The sequence below is a fragment of the Ambystoma mexicanum genome, chromosome 2q (assembly GCF_040938575.1).
Source record: "Ambystoma mexicanum isolate Mex_15411 chromosome 2q, UKY_AmexF1_1, whole genome shotgun sequence".
Taxonomy (NCBI): domain Eukaryota; kingdom Metazoa; phylum Chordata; class Amphibia; order Caudata; family Ambystomatidae; genus Ambystoma; species Ambystoma mexicanum.
This window is the reverse complement of record NC_090924.1, coordinates 1,091,213,467-1,091,235,804: the sequence shown is the minus strand read 5'-3', so window position 1 is coordinate 1,091,235,804 and position 22,338 is coordinate 1,091,213,467. Positions and strand designations below refer to the sequence as shown.

The 22,338-nt window shown below is 45.7% G+C and overlaps 1 protein-coding gene across 2 annotated transcripts in view; it reads left to right on the top strand.

Moving 5' to 3' along the window:
- LOC138569961 (1-aminocyclopropane-1-carboxylate synthase-like protein 1) overlaps positions 1-22,338 on the top strand; it is a 240,250-nt gene that overhangs the window by 177,686 nt on the left and 40,226 nt on the right. For both annotated transcript variants that reach the window (XM_069648442.1, XM_069648441.1), the window contains exon 10: positions 19,538-19,583. In XM_069648442.1, coding sequence (XP_069504543.1) covers positions 19,538-19,583 — 46 coding nt within the window. The remainder of the gene's footprint in view (positions 1-19,537; positions 19,584-22,338) is intronic.

The following is a 22,338-nucleotide window of genomic DNA, read 5'->3' as shown; positions in this document are numbered from 1 at the left end:
CTAAAAATTGAGGTGGATTTATTTTGGCCTGAAACTCTATTGTTAAAGGTTTATTTTAAGTTGATATTTGTTTCTTTTACATGTTTGACTTTTAACCAATAAAACAAAAGAAAAAAATATCATGTTCCTAATCCCCTAATGTGACTGGTATGGCGTTGACGAGCTACTGTGAGTGGTGGCATTTAAGACCAATACTTGTACCTAAGCTCTCTTGCACTGGAATTGCAGGTTTATGTGGCTGCAGGGGATTCCCTGCTGTTTCTTGCCATTGCTGCAATTTAAGGACCACATTTGACCTTTCTGGCTGAATGTTGTCCTGAGCTAATCACATTTTGGGTTTCTCTGCTTCTGGGTGTCCATCCTGGGCCTCCTCTGTCATATGGCTGACCACTTCTGTGCTGTATCAGGCCATCGATGCTGAGATCGACTGGGAAATTTGTTGAGTCTAAAGAAATTGTGAAATATGGACTGAGGGAAAATAAAAGAAATGGTACTTTACGCAAAGAATTAACTGACAAAGTGTGTTGTATATGCCATTTCTTGGCCATGTGATTCTGTCATCAAATTATTCGAATTTTACAGCATTATCCAGCAATTGTAAAACAAGGACGATAATCCTTTGGATGTACATTTTGCTGAAAAACACAAATGATGCGACTGATCAGATTTGTTGCACTAGCACATGTCCCAGAGCACAAAAGCAATAGAGAACGCACATTGCAGAAGTTAAAATCTAAATCATAGAATTAAACCCTATGGAACACATTTCTGACAAAGAATTAGCTATAGACTTGCAAGAAGTCTAAAGTAACAATGACTAAATGTAGTTGAACGCGAGAATAGAGCACATTGGTTCTAATATCGTGTGAAAATTAATGGTTACATGTAATGGTTTTATGATGACCTGAAACTAATTGAGTTGCATGCATGATATGTAGTTATTATTGTATGTTATGCATCTTATTGTTGGGAAGAAGTACCTTTGGAAATGTATTCATCTACCCTGTAGAAGCACTGACCATGTAGCACTTTTTGTGCGACTTTATCCCACTGGGGCGCAATTACAGATTGGTCCAGACAAATGAGCATGCGGCACTTTTGATGGGTTACAGCCCACTGGGGCTGACGCTATATAATGAACTGCTGCAAATAAAGCCAAGTGTGCAATTTGCAGCGAGCCACGCAGAATTCGACTGCAGTGGTATTGGAGGTAGAAATTAGCCATACGGCGAGTGGGATTACTATTGGTAAACGAGACACTGAAAGAACGCACATTTAAAGAGTCATTTGTAGTTACTGCATTTTTATTTTAGAATGTAATGCGAGTTGGCAGTAAATTACGGCATTTCATATTTACACATTAACGTGGTCAAATGGCCGCCAGGTTGATACTTGTTTGAGGTTGACAACAGTCGCATGAATCGGAAAATCGGCTGACTTGAATGTAGAAATAAAAAAACAGCCCATACTAACAGCATGTAATTTCTCCCTGAGGAAGTCCCTGAGTTTGGGATGGAACGCGTTGCGTCAAAGTCAGAGGCGATGCTAGAGGGTGGCTGAGGGGGGCTATAGCCCTGGGTCTTTTGGTTGTAGCCCCGGATAGAAGCTTGGGGACTACAACCAAAAGGCTGTAGCTAGCCACGAATCCTGCCAGTTCAGACATTAGCGTATTCCCTGATCTTTTCCAGACCCAGCAACACCCCAGGTCAAAGTGAACGCTGAGGACTGCACTGTTTTGTAAGTCCATGTTGGTTTTAATGAACTTTAAATGCTGATTTTATGCGAAAATAAAATTAAAGCTTTTTGCACTTTAACAGACGCAAGTGCTGTAACGTTTTTTGTTCAATCCTTTATGAACGCATTTGCAATTACAGTGAACAGTGATTGAAGTTGAATAGTTTTCAATAATTAAGCATTTTGTTTTCCTGCGACCGTTGTTGGAGCACCTGCTACAAGTCGACAAGTGTACCACATCTGTGGGAATTTCATTGTTTCAATATAGATTTCTGAGGCTTGTGGATCTGCTAAAAATTGCGCGCTTTGCATAGGCCGACATCTAGTGGTAGCTGCAGAGTATTGCACATTACATTTTCAAAGTTCTAAAAGGGACATCGACTGGTCGTGTTTGTAATTTTAGCCCTGGTGTGACATTGGCTGTACCCATCATCCCTCATGTGTCAAGCTGCCTCAGATTATTTCCGCTATCGTGGTTGGTCATGTTCTCGCAAAGTCCTGAAGCTAGCTGAGTTACTTTTGGATTCATAATCGTTTTTTACTACAACAGTTACCGCTAAAAGCAACATCTCGGCGGAAGACCTTGAAGACTGAAACAGACCATCATTCTGGCGGCTGGCTACGGCCTACACCTGCTTCGGCCTAGAAGTAGGGAGCGTGTGCCAGACTGAGCTTCATATAGAGAATGCCTACCTGCATTCCCTGCTTCTACTGCTCTTGCTGCCCTTAATTTCTCTTTCCACCATGGAGCGTACTCCCATTTAAATACTGTCCAAAGTGTAACAGTTTCCCCGGAAGGACAACCAGAGTGTGCAACACTGCCATCCCCAGGAGACCTGTTGCGCATCCTGTAAGCTCTTTAGGTAAAAAACTATTAGACCTTCAAACTAAATGATGGGCGCAATATGCCATGGCATTTAGAAACCGCTGCCGGTCTATTTGAATCGGATCAGGAAGGCCAGGGCAGCAAAGGCTCCGGTTCAGAGTCTGAAGACCACGAGGGAACCATCAGGCTCCTACACGTCGATGCCCAGCCTTGAAAGGCCGTCGCAGCGTGCTGCTACAGGGAAACCTTTGGCAACGACCCATGCACACCCACACCTAAACACATTCCCCAAAGCTGTTCCTCGACGGAACAGTCGAAGGAACGCTGTATGCTGGCGGCAGGCGCATCGTGGCTGTGAAGACTGGAGGGGGGGGAATGGGGCGTATCTATACCTCTGTGCTTTAACCCTACCATATAGGGGGCAGAACACCCAAATAAGGCTCTCAATTTGGTAAAACGTGGCAAGCAGCCAGGCTTAAGCTTTCAGGAGGGGATGTCGGCTGGTTCTTAAGTTGTTTCCCCAAGCCCCCACAAAGGAATGCCAACCCACTGTTGGCTTATTTATAAAATAAGGTTACTACCCCAAGCGTTGTGGAATCTGCTTAGATCACATTGCATGCTATGCATAGGTCGACATCTAGTGGAAGCTGCAGAGTATTCGTTTTCAAAACTCAAAGGGATGTCGACTGGGCGTGCCAGTAATACTGTCCTTAGTGTGATGTCCACTGCACCCATGATCCCTCACGCGTTTAGGTCCCTCAGATTGTCCCCCCCCATACTAGATGGACGTGTATAGCGGAATTCCTTTTGGCGCAAAGCCATTGACTTTTCACAATTAACACTAGTATTTCTTTCTATCCTTTCACCGACCTCTGAAACACGATGCCGGTTAAGACTGCTTGTCGGAGACCACCGCGACGGACCCGAGCCTCTTTAAAACATTTATATAGCGCAGCCATGGGCCGAAGGGCATGAGGGCGCTACAAGACAAGAATACCAAACAGATAAAGTCAGCCTCGGCCCAGACAGTAGGAACTGATGGGGAGACCCTTTTAGAATGCATATTCTCCCCTTCCTACACTTTGTTCGCCCAGCTGCCATAACCTATAATTATGGAAAATGCACCCTTCAAATTTTGCCCCAAGTGTAACCGTAAATTTCCGTGGTTAGACAAACACTTTGTTTGTAACTTGTGTCTTCCAAGAGACCACGTTGAAACAGTCTTGTTGAGTTTGCAGGCTCTTTAACGTCTTTGGCTTGAAGGACTGCTCCACGAAACGCTGGGCCCACTACGCAAGGCAACTCTAGGCCATGGAGGTAGAGGACCTTTAGCAATGGCAGCGACGCCGTACTTTCGGACGGCGAGGGTGACTGAGTAGCTTCAGCTACTGAAGCGCAGGCCCCCGACCCCGTAGGACAGGCTGGCGGCCATGTTGTGGGGATTACGCCCGGCGGTGGCAGCGCTACAGAAACCCATCACCAAGCACATAAACCCTAGTCGAGACTCGACAACGTTCGACACCCAGAAAAGTCCGCTGAGTCCCGGTCCTCTGGGCAATCTCGATCAAGATTGCTGCACGACCAGGTCCAACTGTCGAAAGACAGCAAGGGTGTCGCTCGCAAATCTCCCTCCGAAGGTAGATTGTCCGCAGACGAGACCTCAGTACCCACATCTACAATTAGACGCTCGGCATCTGATAAGGCGGCAGGCCCCTAGAAGGCTGTAAAACACTCCTGAGCCCCAGGGTGTGGGAAAACGTCACAAAAAGAACTCAAAAAAACCCTCGTAAGGACACAAGCCCTCTTAGGGTGAAAACACAGCAGAAGGAAAGGCCTAAACTATCCAAGCCATAGAAAAACCCAAGGATTGTAGGCCTAAAGCAATACCTCCCACTGAAGAGGACGTATGACTCTCCTCCCAACCTGTGGTGATCCCAAGTTCCAGAGAATGGTCTTCCCAAGATATTGACAGAGTAATGCGAAGAATGACATTTCGAGAAAAACCCTGATTACTTTCAGAGACTCCACTCCTCCCACGACAGCCCCTTCTGGCTCTCAAGCTTCTGCTCAACCCCCTTCTAAGAGGTCTCATTCTAATGTTCCCTTACAAAGTATGGTCATAGTTATCTATGACCCTGAATTAGACCAAGAAGACCAGGATGGTCTCTCCTTTGTGGAAGCATCTGACCCTCCACTTATTGAGGAGGATACAGATGAACCTTATGGGGATGACATGTACTCCATAGATTCCTCTCTTAATCAAGACACACCAGTTGTTTCCCTCGTTGATCAACCCCACCCCAATGAAGTATTGGCCAAGGCGGTGGAACACTTCCAGATTGACACACAGGAGGATAGACTCTGCAGAACAAATCCTTGGGGACAAAAAGACAGTGGGCCAGTTTATCCTGCTACTAAAATCAGTGGAACGCTGAATACAGCCATCCTTAGAAGCCCCTAATCTCACACGGGCCATTAACCCACGCGTGGAGAAATTATTTAGGTCTGCACCCTCAGACCCTTTATATATTAGAGGGCAATTAAAACCAGACTCCTTAGTTCACCACAACTAGAAAGAGCAGGCAGAACCCTTGCTTCCTCCGAGCCTCCACATGATAAAGCAAAAAGGTCTATGCTATGGGCAGGAAGGTCGCCTCCTCTGCGGCCTATCTGACCAGGATGGTGAACAACGCAACCAAACTAGCTCAGGTGGCAGCAGATGGAAGGGCTGGATCTACCTGTCTCCTTAAATCAAATTTTGATGCGGCAGACAATGCCGAAAGAGTCATTACAGAAGGGACCATTATTAAAAGGCATACATGGCTGCGCCAGTCAGGCTTTAGGCCGGAAACACAGGCCACTCTAATAAACCTGCCAGTGGAACCTAACTTGCTCTTGGGGAAGGCCGTTGAAGACTCACTTGAAACAGCAAAGGACAAGTATGACACTCTAAAATCTATAGGTCAACTCACTAACAAGCTTACTGGACAGAGAGGTAATGGGAATTTTCGCCGTTTGAGGCCAAAATTCTCAACGAGGATCCATCTACAATCGGGGCCAAGGCTCCTCCTGAGGGGAACAATCACGGCCAGTCCTTCCAAAGCGATCCAAGAGGACAACGCAGAGGTCGTGGTCAGGGCAGAGGCCCTGCTCTAGGTGGCACGCCACCTCAGAGTGACACTCCGCTCCAGGTGCCCTCCCATGCTTCTCCAATAGGAGGACGCATTTCCAACTTCACCCACGCATGGGAGGGAATCGCCTCAGACAGATGGGTGCGGTCCACAGTAGCAGGTGGCTACTGTATAGAATTACTTCAACGTCCTCACGACCAACACCCACGACAGAAAATCCATGAACTCAGCAGATCCTTCTAAAAGAAATAACTACACTTCTATTAAAGGCCGCCATAGAAGTGGTCCCGGCCAACCAGGTAAACTGCAGTATTTATTCAACTTACTTCCTTGTGCCAAAGAAAGATCTTACAATGCGCCCTGTATTAGATTTGCGACCTGCAAACAAGTATGTCAAGCCACAAAAGTTCTGCATGACTACGCTACAAAAGGTAATCCCTCTACTAAAAAAGGGGATTACATGACAACACTGGATATGAAAGATGCCTATTTTTATTTCAATGTTCCCAGCACACAGAAGATTTGTGCGTTTCAAGATAGCAAACCAGCACTACCAAGTCAAAGTGCTGCCCTTTGGAATAGCTTCGGCTCCAAGGGTATTGACAAAAGTACTGGCGGTAGTGGCAGTGCACCTGTGCAGGGAGGTTATCCCAGTGTACCCTTACCTGGACAACTGGCTCATAACTGGGGAATCGCCTCTGATTTGCAGACAAAACATTCAAAGAACAATCAACCTCCTCTTTCAACTGGGCTTCTCCGTCAACGAGAAAGTCAAGCCTAGGGCCAAGCACTTCAAAACAGTTCTTAGGAGCTGTTCTAAACACAGAGGAAGGATTGGTCTTTCCTTAAGAGGAAAGTAAAAAATGTTACTGCAAATACCACATTATCAGGCCCGCTGCCAGATAAGGGTTCACAAAGTGATGCGTTTAATAGGCATGATGGCATCTTGCATTTAGCTGGTTCCGCACGCGCGCCTCCGCCCCATAGGAGTGGTTGGTGAAACTAGTCTCGGGCAAGTGTCAGTGGGACGATCTAGTGGTCAATTCACCAACACTTGTACAAAATCTTCGCTGGTGGACAAGAGAACTTAACGAAAGGGAAACCTTTCTACGACCCAGAGGTACAGGCAGTTGTCACAACAGACGCCTCACTGGCAGGGTGGGGGGCTCACTACCTTCCCCACACAGCTCCGGGTCTGTTGTCTCACACTGCAGCTCAGAACCACATCAACCAGCTGGAACTTCTGGCAGTATTCAAAGCCCTTCAGGCAGTCATCCCATTTAACAATCCTGTCAGTGCAGATCCTAACAGGCTGCACTACAGCGATGTTTTATCAACAAACCTGTCCATCTTGCACAAAAAATCTGGAGATGGGCACTCGGATGGAAAATGTTCCTGTCATCACAACATGTTCCAGGGGACCTCAACGCTCTCGCAGACTCGTTAAGCAGAGATCCCCTAACAGAGGAACACGAGTGACGTCTACAGAGTCTTGGAACATCTTCTCTCAATGGGGTTTCCCAACTGTAGACCTATTCGCCACAAGCGAAAACCGTCAATGCCCAGACTTCGCATCCAGGTTCCCCCAGCCAGGCTCCAAGAGGAACGCCCTATGGATGATCTGGTCAGGGAAATGTGCTTGCGCTCCTACCCCCCCAACACCTCTCACGAGGAAGGTGGTGAGCAAGTTACACAAGGAACTGATGACACTTATCCTAGTTTCTCCTATGTGGGCAAGACAACCATGGTATCCACATCTGCAAAAACTGGCGATGTGCGATCCCATCAAACTCCCGTGCCAGTACAACCTACTCACCCAGCACGAAGGACTAACAGTGCACCCACAGCTGCACTCAATGAACTTGAGGTCCTATTTATTTGTATTGCGCCAGTAGCTCGCAAGCCTCGGGGCGCAGACACATGTACACAGACAACATGGAGACCTTGATGACACGATACAATTCACTACTGAGTGGTGAGCGAGTCCATAGTTGACATTAGTTGAAGAAATGGGTTTTCAGTAATTTGCGAAAGTGCTAATAGTTTGCAACAATCTTCCTGCACCCATAAAGATGGAAACAAAGGCCAGCGACTATCTGGGAAGGATTTTCCCGCTCCATTTTTGCGCTTGTGGGTGGCCACTGTGATCATGCCTTGGTCAGCTGATATTAGTTTTCTGTTGGGCACATACAAGTATAGTTTAGATTTTAGGTAGGCTGGGGCCTTTCCGAAGATGCATCTGTGCACCAACATCAAAGCCTTGAAATGGACCCGGTCTTCAATTTTTAACAAGTGTAGGTCTTTTCTAGCTTCACTGATGTGCTAGGTCCTGGTTTTTTGTTTGAGCCTCACTGCGTTGTTCTGGACGACTTGGTAGCTGTGAAGACATTGTTTATTGGATCCTAAAATGAGTGCATTACCGTAGTTGAGTAGACTCCACCCTCCAATTTCTAACACACCGCCAGGTTGGGACCTCAATGTGGTACTCTCTAAGCTCATGGGCACCCCCTTTCGAAACTATGCACAAGTCTAGTCTCAAACACCTAATTTACTGCCTTCTTAGTGGCTATCGCTTCCATAAGAAGGGTTAGTGAAATCCAAGCATCGTCAGTGTAGGATCCTTTTGAAGGGATTGTCCTCCGACGTATTCCACATCTATGACAGTTGTGTCCCACAGCTGTCATAGATGTGGAATACGTCAGAGAAACATCCCATCGAAAGAACAATACCAGTTTGGTAAGTATCTTGTTCCTCTTCTTTGTTATACATAAGGACAAGCTGGTTTTACATACTCGTTCAAATTTCACGTAAACCAGTCCATTGAACTACCGGCTCTTTCAGGAGCCCAAAAGCTCTGCTGAGATAAAACTCCTGAACTGGATTGACCCCAGACGGCCCATAAGACTGGGTCTCCAAACAGCTCTTTTAAGATGAGCAGCAGCAGCACCCTTGAGATAGATGGAGATGCAGATTCGTACTCTTGCACCAAATAATGACAACTCAATAGTTTGGCAAAGGGAGTCCGTTTAATGACAAGTACAGAAAACGGGGAGTTCAATGAACACCAACAACCGCTCTATCTTCCTTCTCGCTTAAACTCTGATTAATTTCAGAAAAAAACAAAATTTATACCAAAAACTCATCCTCATTGATGTGTAATCTTATAAACCTAACATGCAACTTGATTGGCTATAGGAAGGTAACTTTAACATAGGTACTATATCTGTATATGGTAACGGGGAGAGGGGATTGGATAGTCACTGTCAGGTGGGGGCAACGAAGCCCTTCCTTCAAACTGGTCACTGTAAACGTCATTAAAAGTATGACATCTCATTGGTCCTACTTACTATAGGACCCTAGATTACACGTTTCACTATGATTGGGTTGGCATCAATCCCACTCCTATTTTTCCTCTTGCGCTTAGAAGCATTCAGAATAATTAGCCAGGTGCAGGGAGTAAGTCTGCACCCCAGCTTTCCTCCAATTATGTTACACTCATTCATCACCTCAGTGGTCGTGTCAATTACTGCATTGTGAGTTTGGGCTTGAGTCTGCTTCTTGGTCTGAGAAAGTTAAGGAGTATGGCTACGGCTGGGCTCCATGCGTCGGTGAGTGTCTCATCCCTGCCTGCCTTGTCATGTGATTGACACCGTGAAATTGGCCTCTTCATGCATTTCCATGTATTTGATTTACCTGACACTCTTCCACCATCTGTGGCTTATCTCTACTTTTCCGAACAGGGGACTTTGTTCTTCGCCTGAATTGTATCATTGCTAGCCTGTTCAGCCCGATATGACCTTGGCTTCTTGGCCTGGTTACCTTCAGTTTCTCTCAATTTTAACTCTCGATTTTGTTTGCTGCAGCACTCCTTGATACCTTTAGTAATCTCTGTCCATTCTGCTCATGTACGTAGTGGATTTTCACTCATCTATAAAGGGCTTTTGTGGTAGATGTATGTATAGTTGGCGCTTGCCGCAATCTATTTTACTAAGCATAAGTAAGCTTCACGATGGCTCTGCTTGCCGTTTCCTGCATCTGTACATGTTTAAAATAACTGAATATCTTCATCATGCATATCTCATAAGTTTCTTCATCTTGACATCCACTGTTTTACCTTACGCCCAAGATGTCACTTATCCATGGTATTTCGTCTTTGTCAGTATTCTTAGGTCATATGTTCTATATGTCAGTCTGATTTTCTCATGACATCATCATTCGACTTTTAGTATCCTCTTGGCTTCTTCAGGCATTTCACTCTGACAAACGTGTCTTTGTCTTGTCTGTAGATATGGTCTTCTCAATGGGTACCTTACTATCCAGGTTTTCTTAGGTTTCGGTACTTCAATAGGTGCTGTTATTCCGATAGGCACTTGGCAGAGCCCAACTGCGGCGCTCTGCTGGTTTATCTGTTCTCCATATGTCTCATATTTTGGCGTGAATGTTCCTGGCACTTCGAAGGGGGTGGCTGGAGTGCGGATGATGCCTGGCACTTCCTCTTAACTCCACACACTGGATGTTAGAAGAGCAGTCCTCTACTACGTAGACAAGACCAGACCGCTAAGGAAAACAGATCAATTGTCTCCATAGCACCAGGCAGAGAAGGTGATCGCATCTCTAAGAACGCCATCTCTAGGTGGATAGTCGGATGTATCCAACTGTGCTATTCCCTATCAGATGAAACACTGCCTTTTACGCCCATGGCTCACTCCACAAGAGGTACTGGAGCTACTCTGGCATTCATTGCAAATGTTCCCTTAGACAGTATTTGCAAGGCAGCTACATGGAGTTCTGGTCCTACTTTCACTCAGCACTACTGCATTGACACCCATTCCAAGAAAGATGCACAAGTGGGGCAAGCGGTTCTAAGACCTTTATTCGCTCATGAACCTTCTCACAACCCACCTCCTTCCACTGCTGGCTAATCTATGCACAGCATGTGATCTAAGCAGATTCCACACACCTCAGAAGGGATACATTACTCACCATAATTTTATTTCTGATGCTTGCATCTGCTTAGATTCACATGCAACCCACCCTTCCTCCCCTCGAGAGAAGGCACAGTGATGCTTATGGGCTTATCTGATACTTATCTGCTTGGATACAAATGAGCTCGCACTACACCTCATGCTATCTCATGTCAGAAAAATAACAATCCGAGGGACCTCAACACGTGAGGGATCATGGGTACAGTGGACGTCACACTAGGGATAGTATTACTGGCACGCCCTGTCGACGTCCCTTTTTGAGTTTCGAAAACTAATGCTCTGCAGCTTCCTTTAGATGTCGGCCTATGCACAGCATATGAATCTAAGCATATACAAGCATCAGAAATATGATTACAGTGAGTAATGTATTATATATAATTACTTTGTACTTATTCAAAGAATGGCAAATATATACATTTCATGTGCTATCACACATTACTTAAATCCAGTAATAGATGCACTAACTGCAGACCATTTTAAATAGGCGGGTGGATTCTTAAGTGATTTGTAACCGCATAGAATATGGAAGAAAGGCAGGTTAGTGGTGAACCATGGCAGAAAACTCCCCAAACCCCCACTCCGGCAACCTGCAATGGAAACGTTTGGTATTAACTTATTCTGTCTTTTACAGCCCATTCCAATGTTGAGTAACCTTGTAGTTTCTACCACCCCATAGAACCTGAGGCCACAGGAGAACAGGATCCAAGACTACTCTGGGACCCCTGGACGATTCAGGTTGGAAGATGCTTTGTTAGGGAGAATTCTCTAATGAGGCTAATTTCCCAAACCTAGCGAGTCCCAAGCAGCTTTGCTGGATTTTTGGGGTTTGTTTTTTTCTCCTGCTAAGAGTGAGACTCTTTTCCTCTCACTCTTGGGCATGATTTGAGTTATGTCTTTGACTCTGTGTGCTTATGGGCTATGGGGTCTTTTACTCCATAGGGTATCATCTATTTTTTTGTTACACAGCACCCTCAGTGCAGTAACACAGGGGTGTCATAGTGACCCCCAAACATAGACTCCATACCCTGGGACTGACTAGTGTCTCCCAGGGCATGTGAAGTCACCATTGACTTTACTAGTCCAAAATTGTGAACTGAACCAGTACAAACCATCATATTGTGGAAGTGCTGGAAGGGGTTAATTCGATTGCCCCTGGGTCTGTTTTCAAGGGGGCGCTGTCCAGTCCCCCCTTGTCGAGTTTCTGGCTGGTGCCAGTGGTTACCACGCAAAATATTCCACCGGAATATTTCCTATCGGATTTTCCCATTGATTTTAAACGCACCACTTTTTGGTGCAATGTTAAAGATACCGCTGATTTATTTATTTAATATTAAATCAACGGTTGGGTCGTTTTGCCAGAACTCTTTTCTAAAATGGCATTCGTGTCCGTCTCTGTAACTCCAACCAAGGTCGGGCCCTTTGTTCCACAGAAGCCCTCCAAATGGTGGCACTCTGTCTGGGTTCCACAGGATGTGTGGGGAGGGGAAATTGGCACCCCGGACTGCGTTGCCTTAGCAACCCAAGTCGCACTCTATTCTGATTGGCCCAGTGGTGAGCTGCCCGGCTCACCACTTAGCATGTGTGAGTGACAGCTAGGCTGTTGAATGGGTTTTATTTCTGCTTAAAAGCAGGGCTTTTGGGACGAACTCCAGAAGTCGCCACAGGACCTAAGAATCCGAAGAGGGAAGAAGCTGAGCCATCTGCAAAGACGACACCACCGGTGGAGCCCTGCTGCAACGAACTTGCCACTTTCCCAACGATAAGAAAAGATCTTCTGCTGGACGAGTCTTCTTCCTTTGAGCTGGTGGGATCAACCAGTTCGCCCCTTTCGCCTTCCAAAGACGTCTCTTGGTCGAATCGCCTGTGCCAAGCACCCCGGCAGCCGGATAGCCAAGCTTCACCACTTTGACCGCGAATAAAAGGAACGCACCTTTTAACCGACGAACTCTGCGGCTGGTTTCATACCTGGGCAATGCAACGACTCCAAGTTTCCTCCTCGACGAGATCCTCTTCCCCTGGTCGAAACAACGAACTGCAATCAATGCCAGGAACTGCCACTTCCTCTCGCTTTAAGGTACTGTGTTCTGCCTGGCCTCCCTTTCCACGGATTGCTAAAGGTGACCCTTAAATCCTTTTGCTTTCCAACTGGGTTGGCCCTAGACCTTCTAACTTTACCTTCTTGAATCACCCCAGCCTCTTTTGAACATTCTGCAAAGACTTTTAGTGCATTTAAAACTGATCTTGGGCACATTTCGCCTTGCTCCATTTAAAGTGGGCCTGGCCTATGAACTTTGGCTCTACAGTGTATATTGCCTTTGCATCCTTGCTTTGAACTTCTAAAAGTGTTGGGAACTGTTCTATTTTTATGTCTTGCCTTTTTCTCTCCCTTTAACTTAACTATTGGAGTGCCATCTAGGTTACACGCTCACATCTGTTTTAACAAATAGTGGTGTTTTAACTCTGACTTGTCTAATAGTTATCAAGGGGGGTGTTTATACTTTACCTGACTGTTTTAACTTGCTTTTGATTTAGAGTGCTAGTGTATTGCCTAAAGTGTGTTTTAAATAATTATATACTTTTGATACAAAGCTCTGGTCAGTGTTTGTTCTGTGTTTTTAGCCCTATTGTGTATACTCTATATACTTCCCTACTCTTCGAGAGGTCTGACTGCTCAGCCACAGCTACCAGTTACATCTGGGTGGTGCAGACTGCTACCAATTGGGTTTACTGCTTTCTCCTGTAGTCTTAATCTTTTTGCAGTGTTCCCCAAGGGAACTGCACAGGATTCTGCCTAACACTCTTCTCATCACAGTACTTTTTGGTGCCTTGGCAGGTGAAGTGGCAGAGTTGCTTGCTTTTATTACACAATTTCCTCCGAGGATGGACCCCCTTTGGAAGAAGGGAGCCACTGGGATGCAGAGTCCAAGAATAAAAAGGAACCAAAGTAGTTCTGAAGTGCTGCAGTCTAACTCTTCGCGTTGCTATCCTTTGGTCGTCAATTCCTCGGACTGCAGAAGTCCTGTGAAGATGAAACTTGCTGTGGGCTCCTTAAAGGCTTGGTGGATCAAGTAAGACCCATAGAACCATGCGATAACTTTGGGCGGCGACTGGTGCATAGGTCACTTTGGTGTTTGTTTTCAGATTTTATGCGGTTTTCCGACTTGCAGTTCTGCGGTGCTGCAGCCACAGCACGGACCGCTGGCAATCTCTTTGGACCCTCAGGATGTCTGTTAGATTCTGGTGGTGGGAAACCCACTGACTGCCCTTCCACTGCACCCAGCTACTCTTTGCTCTCTGCAGTGGGAAAACGTGGTCACTGATGATTGCAAGGATGTCCTTTCAAATGTTCTTACAGTTTGGATCTTCTATCCAGCAGCACGATGCCAGGGTACCCCCTCTTCTGGGTGGTAGATGGCAACAGCTTCCAGAGGTCACAAAACGCTCCTATGGACCCTGAGCGACACCAATGGACTTCTGACATGATATCCAGGCATTCCTCTTCAGGGCTCGCGAAAAACCCTTCTCCGGATGGCAGGCACACTGGACTGGCTTCCAGGGCACTTCGGATGAAGAGTAGCAGTTTGCACGTTGGTCCCTACTAGCTCTAGGAGAGGTCTACTTTGCACGTCCTCTCTGGAGCAGTCTGTGGGAGACGCAACAGCTTTTGGATTACTTGAAGAAATGCAGCAGCAGACTTCTCTTCCAGCTTGGCATCAAGGAACAACTTTTTCTTGCTTCAGCTTTTGAATAAATTGGTAGGGGAGAGGTCCCCAGATATACACATCAGTCACTCATTCACTCTGGCTGAGCCAGGGTGTCAGCCAATCACGCAGGAGGACATTTATGCAGGCAGCCAATCTGACTCACAGGCATTCAGGCCATGCACTCCACTGAGATACCATAACGAAGCATGTGGATTGGGGCAAGCACCCAGCCTTTCAGTACACGGCATTCATGTCAGTTTGTCAGGGCTGTCTCATTCATTGTGACAGACACACAGAAACCAGACACCCACAACAGATAATGTGAGTTGACTCCCAACTCCCTTCACACAGGTCCCACCCCTAGGGTGTACTCTCAACACAAAGTCCCTGGGAAGGCTCCAGTCAGTTTCCCAGGACAAGGTAAAAGGCAATAGAAACCAAGGGGCCATCTTGACTTCTATTAGGAATCCATCCGTTCCTATAGCAGGGCCTTGGAGTCCCAAAAATGGAGGATACTCGGAGCCACTGCCAAGTCACATGCAGCTGCCACTTGCCCATACCCTGCTCTTTGGGTAACACACATGCTCAAAAACACACTAGGGGTACAAGGGTGTACCCTCACCCATGGGTGCCATAAGGGTATCCCATGGATGTTGCTCACCGAAAGATAAAATGAAGAGGTGCACTGCCAGGGGTCCTGTCTTAACGTTGGTTGCAGAAAACTTAGAGAAGCTAAAAGAACTAGAAATCAATCCAGTTGAAGGTGTGCTCATGCTTGGCTCTCCAGTGGAGTAGCAAAACGGTTTAAATCAATTCAGTTGGATTGTCATTCATAGTTTATTCAGATTCACACTACAGGCCTAACCTCCTCAGTGTGGTATTTTCAAATGTGATTTGCTTGGAGGCTGAAAAATTGCATCCAATAAGCTAGTGCCACAGGTGTGGTATGCCAATGCATTTCGGAGCAAGTCCATCCTCTGGGCTAAGGCACTGTTCATATTGGTAGGATTCGAAACATGCAGTGCAATTCACCCATTTCAGAACCAACATGTGTACCCAAATCAGGATTCAAAGAAAATGTATGGGAAAAAATTAAAAATTGTAATGCATATCAGTATTTCAGGAAAATTACAATAAAACATTCAGTTAGTCCTACAGTGTTAGGTTCACATCATAAAAATGGTCATGTAAATAAAAGTTCTAATTAAATTATCAGCAACCCACTTCGTATTGAATCCTCATTACCTGCTTTTAGTGGTTTTGTGGCCAAAACTGTCAATTGTGCTGCCTGGCATGTTCCTTGTATCACTGGAAGCTGGATCTGGGTGTTAAGGTCTCAAGGGGTGTTCCGAGAAGCTCATTTACTACAGAAAATATAGAGAAAACACACAGGTGGTAGGACTAGGAGGCCCTGTCCCTCCATAAGGCATTTCCAGCATCACAGCAGCCAACCCAACCACTGCGGAAAAAGCCTGCTGTGGTTCTGCAACAGCATTTACCACAAGGCGATCAAGACAAAATACTGGCTATAGGTGTGCGTGAATCCCATTTGACGGATGAATCGGATATGCCGATCTCTTGAAAAAACACAAGCCCATAGCCATAAGACACACTCCTGCCTCTGAAGTGTGTGAGGAGGCCTGTTTTCCTGTCTTTATCTCTTCAAAAGAAAAGATCAAGGGAAGAACTTGAACCTACACCAAGGGGCGACACCGAAGCAGTTGTGTTCTTTAGCTGACACACCACTGCCACCTGGGCAAGAGATTTGAGGAGACTATGGACAAAGCTTCCTCTTTTGTTGACTTTAGGAAAAAGTACCCTATTCGCCAAAAGACTTTAGACCTCGGTCTCAACCTCTGGAGTCTGGTCAGCCATAACGTCTTCTATCACCCACTCCTGTGGCCACCCTTACATCCATGGATGCCTCCCATGGCTCTCATCACGGGGACATTCAACCCGACCAAGCATATGAAGATATCTGGTATGTTGACCAGGATGACCCCAGTTGAGACCCTGATGATTTATACTTTCATCAGGATGCCCCAGATGTCACCATCTTTGACGCCCCAGATGTTAAGAGGCAGATGGTGGTTAACACGTGGACATTTGTGTGTGGGTTTGTGGCTTCGTGAATGTTCGTGAATGTTCCCTATTCAGTTCTACATTGTGCAAAATTTGGTGCAGATTGGCGAGTCACCTGTTGGGACCCTCTGGACATTACTGGCTACATGACATTTGGACATCCCATCCCTGGATTTAGGCAAAAGTCAGTTTGTTTGGCTTGGCTAAGCCTTGTTCCTTATACAATTCCACACTGTTCCACCAATCTGCACCAAATTTGCACAGTCACCTCTTGGGACCCTCCGGACAACACTGGCTACATTACATGTGTACACCCTACCCCGTTCCCTGAATTTCAGCTCCTGCACACATGCGATGTTTGCCTGGAAGTGGCCGAACATTAAGGTGCTTATAAAAGGACTTGACGGAGCTCATTGCAAGTATCTCGATGCAATAAACAAAACTCAAGGTCCTTACTGGACCTTGTATCACATTTCAAAGCTTGAAGATGCCGTTTTTGTAACATTTACACAGCAAGACACACCACTGCGGCAGGTGGAGAGGGCGCACAAGGTCCCAGTATTCTGCAGCACGCCAACTCTTCCGTCCCCTCCACATCTGCTCCGGGGTATGTCCGCCATGCCCATTTTCAGTGCAGTTAATTTCAGAGTGCAAAGCACATCAAGCGTTGGGTGACTTGGGACATTAAGGGATTTCTAACAAATAGTACCTCTAAGAAAAAAAATCCCTAGCAACGCCAGGTATATCAGCTAGTGTCTCCTATTGATGACCAATTATAATACAACAACCACTTTAAACAAAAAAAACTGCTGCTCCAGTCCATTAAAAAGAGGATTTCTCCATCTTTCCAAACCTTCACTCACAAGAGCAGTGAACCCGAGGGTTGAGAATCTTCAAACCATCGCCTTCCTATCGCTTATACTTGAGGAGACTTCTGAAACCTGACTCCCTTGTAGTCTCCACTACCAGAAAGGGGGCTAATGTTTCACGCTCTAGCTCTGTGGCACCCCCTAACAGAGTGCAAACGCCTATGCACTTTAGATAAGCTCATTACCACTTGAAAGTGCCTATATGACCAGAATTGTGTACACAACAACACTGCTCGCTAGCTTCAACACCCAATGGGATAAAGTACCTGCTTAAAATCTCTACTGGGGGCAAGCAAGTGGTGCAAAATATCCCTAAAAATGTCCTGACTCAGCCAACACCTCCGGGAGATTAATCACTGAAAGTACACTTCTCAAGGAACACTTGTGACTCGGGGTTTAAGCCAGAGACTCGGGCAGCACTAATCAATATGCCTATTGAAGAGGCAGTCTTTTTCGGAAAAGGCTGTTGATGAACAGCTCAAAACAGCCAAAGAAGGCTTCAACGGATCCCATCAACTAGGATCTGGAGTAACTGGCCCCTCTTTAGTCTCAATCTACATCCTATCAGCAGAGGGGGTCTTGCTGTGTAAAAGGGCAAGGCATGGTTGCAGCCTCTAGAGGCGCAGTAACCCCCGTCCACTAATGATGGGCCGGTTCACATGCTCCCCAGTCGGAGGTCGCATTAGACTTTTCACCCAGCAATGGGAGGGATTAACGTCATTTTGCAGGGTACTCTTGACTGTTCATTTGCCTAGAAAAGGGCACCAAAATCAGTGCTGAGAAGCCACGAAGAATCCTTTGCTGGGAACCTCTCCACTTGACTGCTGCTGCACAATCCCACCCAGTGTCCCTTCTTACGTCAGAAGACCAATAATTTGATGACCGGGTCCTGCAGTTGCTGCATCTTGAGGCTGTCCGCCTGCATCATCTTCACTGCTGAGGTAGTGTGAGACTCTTGGTAAAACTTACCTAGAGTTGCTGTGCTGCTCCTGTGTTGCTGGACTGCTGATTCGTGTTTGATAGTTTGCCCATACACGTCTACCCAGGCTCCTGTGTTCCTTCAGGGAGCTTTTCCTGAGGTCCCTGAATGCCTGTTACCAACAAAGAGTGTTACTTACTTGCTACAAGTTGTGCCTGGCCTATTTTGATATCGCCCCCCCAACACCCCATCTGACCATGATTCTCATGACTTGAGAAGGATGGACTTTGAAAGCCTTGGGGCTCTGTGGTAAATGCAATCTGTGTTGGTACATGATTCGTTCAGTCTTTCCTGAAACATGAATTCTGTTTAAATGCCAGCTTTAACTTGCCTTGGATTGCTTCCAACTATTCTACAAGTAAATAGTTATTTCACTTACCAATATAATCCATCTGATTAATGGTTGAATACTTTTGCTAACCTGAGAACTTTCCGTGACCTGAATTCTAACTAAAGGTTTACCATTGTGAGTTACAACTGCAAAGGTCCTACTGTATATCTGTATAAAATTTCCCTTGCCTGAATTGAAAAGTGAACTTAACGTTGCCTAGTTTTCTTTTATTAAACAAAACTGTATGACTGCAAGTGTAGGAAGTGTCTAACTGACGGGTTCTGTGCTCCAAGATCTTTGTACTCCACTACCGCCCTTCTCCCTCACAGATTAAGCCTGGCTGCTCAGCCATGTCTACCAAACCTTTTGGGCATTCAGGCTTAAATCTAAGAATTGGACACTAAAAGTAGTCTTCTACAGCCCTACCATAGGTGGGCTTTAGTAACACTCTCTAGCAGCCTGTAATACTAAAAACATGCATAGGCTGATGGGAACTTATCCTTTGACAAATCCTTTGGCTTATCCTTTGACAAAATGGGGCAGTTTGTATTACTCCTGCTCTAGTATCTATACGCAACTGTAATTTTAAATGCTGGCCTGTCAGCGAAAAAGGTTTCGGATTGCAATAAGCAAGGGGACTAAAGTCTGAAAAGTTATTAACTTTCTGATTTGACACCCTTTACCTACTGTTCTCCTTACTCTTGGACTCCAAGCCAAGATACCTCATTGGTGATTAACATTGCCCTTTCCAAATTGCTATAATAACGTATGAAAATATATAATATACCCTCACCGGAAAGCATTGTGACAAGCATGTTACTGTTTGATTTTGTTTTTATTTGTAAATGTAAAACCTTGCTGTTGTGTATGCTTAAATTGGACTATTTTTTGTTCAGTTTACCAGATCCGAAACGGACGCATTTTATGTGGGGCTTTAGCAAGGTAAGTGTATTCTGGAGTTTAATATACGTTGGTATCAACACATGTAAGTGTATCCTGTGTGTGGAGTAGTTGAGGGCCAGTTTAGATTAAATGTAAAAAATTCTCTGCAATCATGCCTCTCCTGCTTTGGAAGCACCGCTTACAAGTGCCAGTGTTGATTCAGTCCTTTTAAGGCGAGTCAGTTTATACTCCAAGCGACCAGCTAATTTGGGTGAAATGTTACAAGAGCAATTACCCAGAATCCGCACCGGCTATGTGCATTATGTGTCTCTCCAATTCATAGCATATCATAATGACTTGTCGGGAAGATCCGGGCATTGCAGACATTTTTTTCCTGGCACTGGCCCCAAGATTTTATGTAGCAAATATCTATAAAGCAAGCAATTTGCAAAACCATTCACATACATGCTCCTGTGCTTTTTTATCATGTCAGTGTCACAAATTGACTTCCATCTGTAGAAGTACAAGGATGAGGTGAGGCTAAAGTGTGCACTGTTGGGCAAGATTGTATGCAGTACCTTTTGGGTGCACTAAAACAACCCTGACCTCCTGGCAATAGGAACCCAACCTTTGGTATACGTCTGTATTACACAGGTTGGTAGGATTGAGCAGCCAGGCTCATCTCAAGATGGGTCAATGTGAGTTGTAGGGGAGTTGCACAGAAATTCAGTGACAAGTATTCAAATAAACTTACACAAGGTTTCATGATTAAACAATTATTGATTTATGTAAGCCTTATTCAGAAGGGGGCAATATAATAGTAACGCACAAATACACTCCAAAATCCACTCCTAATATTTTTTAATCGGAAAATACCCTTTTGGGATGGCACACCGTTCCTACACCCTCAGGGTGACTTTAGCAACTATGACACTGTGGACATTGATATACCACTGTTTGCATTTAGAATCAGACTTAAGAGTTTGGCAAAGAAAACTGTTATTAGAACAGAACAAGAGAGCACACAAATATTCTGAAGCAGGTAACTACTTTTGGTAACCCGCAATGCAAAGTTAGTTGACCACTTCCTGGAAGGAAGACAAAACACTATGTCGGAGGGGAAAAAGTCATTCAGGGAGCCAGGCTAGGCAAAAGTCTAGGTGAGCTGAAGCACTTCTTGCAGTTAAGTAAAAGTCTTGCACAATGTTTTAGAAGTCTTTGTAGAAAAGAATTCAAAGCAGGGCCACAAGCTGTTTAGGCTTGTGAAGTAAAGTCGCTATCAGCAACTCTACAGAGCAACAACAAGAGGTACGTTCTTGTAGACTGTACAGTAGCTTTGGGTTGAAGAAAAAGGACAGCACGTGACTTCAGTTCCTGTGCAGCTCTGCAGATTCTGGTGTTCATAGGCCTTAGTCGTGGGGACAAGAGGGAGGGTGTCTGGGGACTCCTGCACTGCAATGAGACCGTCACCGACCGCAACTGGCAATCTTCAAACAAGTGGCACTTTGGTTTTTCAGCTCCTAGCGTCTACCACAAGTAGCAACACTGTGGTTCCTGGCTGTCTAGGTGGTCTCTCCTTGCATCTGGGGTCCAGCACTCTGTTGATGTGACTCGGGCTCGGACAGTCCTGCTTCCTGTGAGTCCAGAGGATCTTCCTGGAGCTCTTGGCCAGCTTAAAAGTAACACACAATCTGGTGTTACTCTCCCTGGCTATTAGAGTCCAGCAGCAGCTGCAGTGGAATCTCAACCGGCTCCGAGAAGATGGTGGCTTACTTCAGAGTTGATTGGTCCCACCAACTCAAAGGGAGAAGTCGTCCTTGCAGGGGCTTCTCTGTCGATACGAATTTGAGTTTCAACACAGCAGGGCTTCGCTGGGCGAACCAACGGTCCAGGAGTTGCAGCAGGCGTCTTCAAGTTCTTATTTGGATTCCTTCATCCAATGGCTGAGGCTGCCTTACAAGCAAAAAAGCCACGCCTTTTATGCAGGTTTCTCCTTCATTTCAGTCTAGCTGTTGGTCACCCAGCAGGGTGGCTGTCCTTGCCGGACAGCCAGCCGGCCAATCACCTAGGAGTGCATTCCTGTCTCCTAGGAGACTAAACACAGGGAGTTTCGGGCACCTCCCTCGCTTCCGGCCCCCACCAGACACCCAGCAGACAGAGGAGGGCTTCACTCGTGGATCCTGCCAAAGACCAAACAAAGGGACCAAACCTGGTTTGGCACTCGGAGTAAATCTCAAGAAGGACCTTTCCAACAAAAAATGGTGAAAAAAGACGGGCCATTTTGACAAAATGGGCCCCTACGGGTGCTTTACTGCAGCTGCGAAAGCAGCCAGTGGTAAAAACACACAATGGTAGTAAAAAGTAAACCACTGCCACCAGCCATTAATTGTAGAAAGGGTAACATAAAAATGTTACATGAGAAGCTACACCAAGGGGATACCAGCCCCTCCTGCACCCTATTGTAAGATGGTGTGTGCTGGGTCTATAAAGTTACAAGTGTAAGTAAAGTCAATTTCACCACTGCTCTTGGAAACAGTAGTTTATCCAAGAGAAGGTATTTAAACCTTTGTGAAATCTGAAAGACTTCCCTGTCTGAAGGTGCTGTGTGACACAATGCAAAAGATGATGCCTATGGAGTTTGTCAGACTCCACAACCAAAAGAAACCGAGTTCAAAATCACATTAAAATAGAGTGAATGAGGAAAATAAAGGGTCTCTCTCTAGGCAAAAAAATTAAGTCCTAGAGTCCAGCAAAGAGCTGGGGGTCTCTAAGGTAGAGAGGAATTGGCACATTTCTGAGAATTCTCCCCAACACC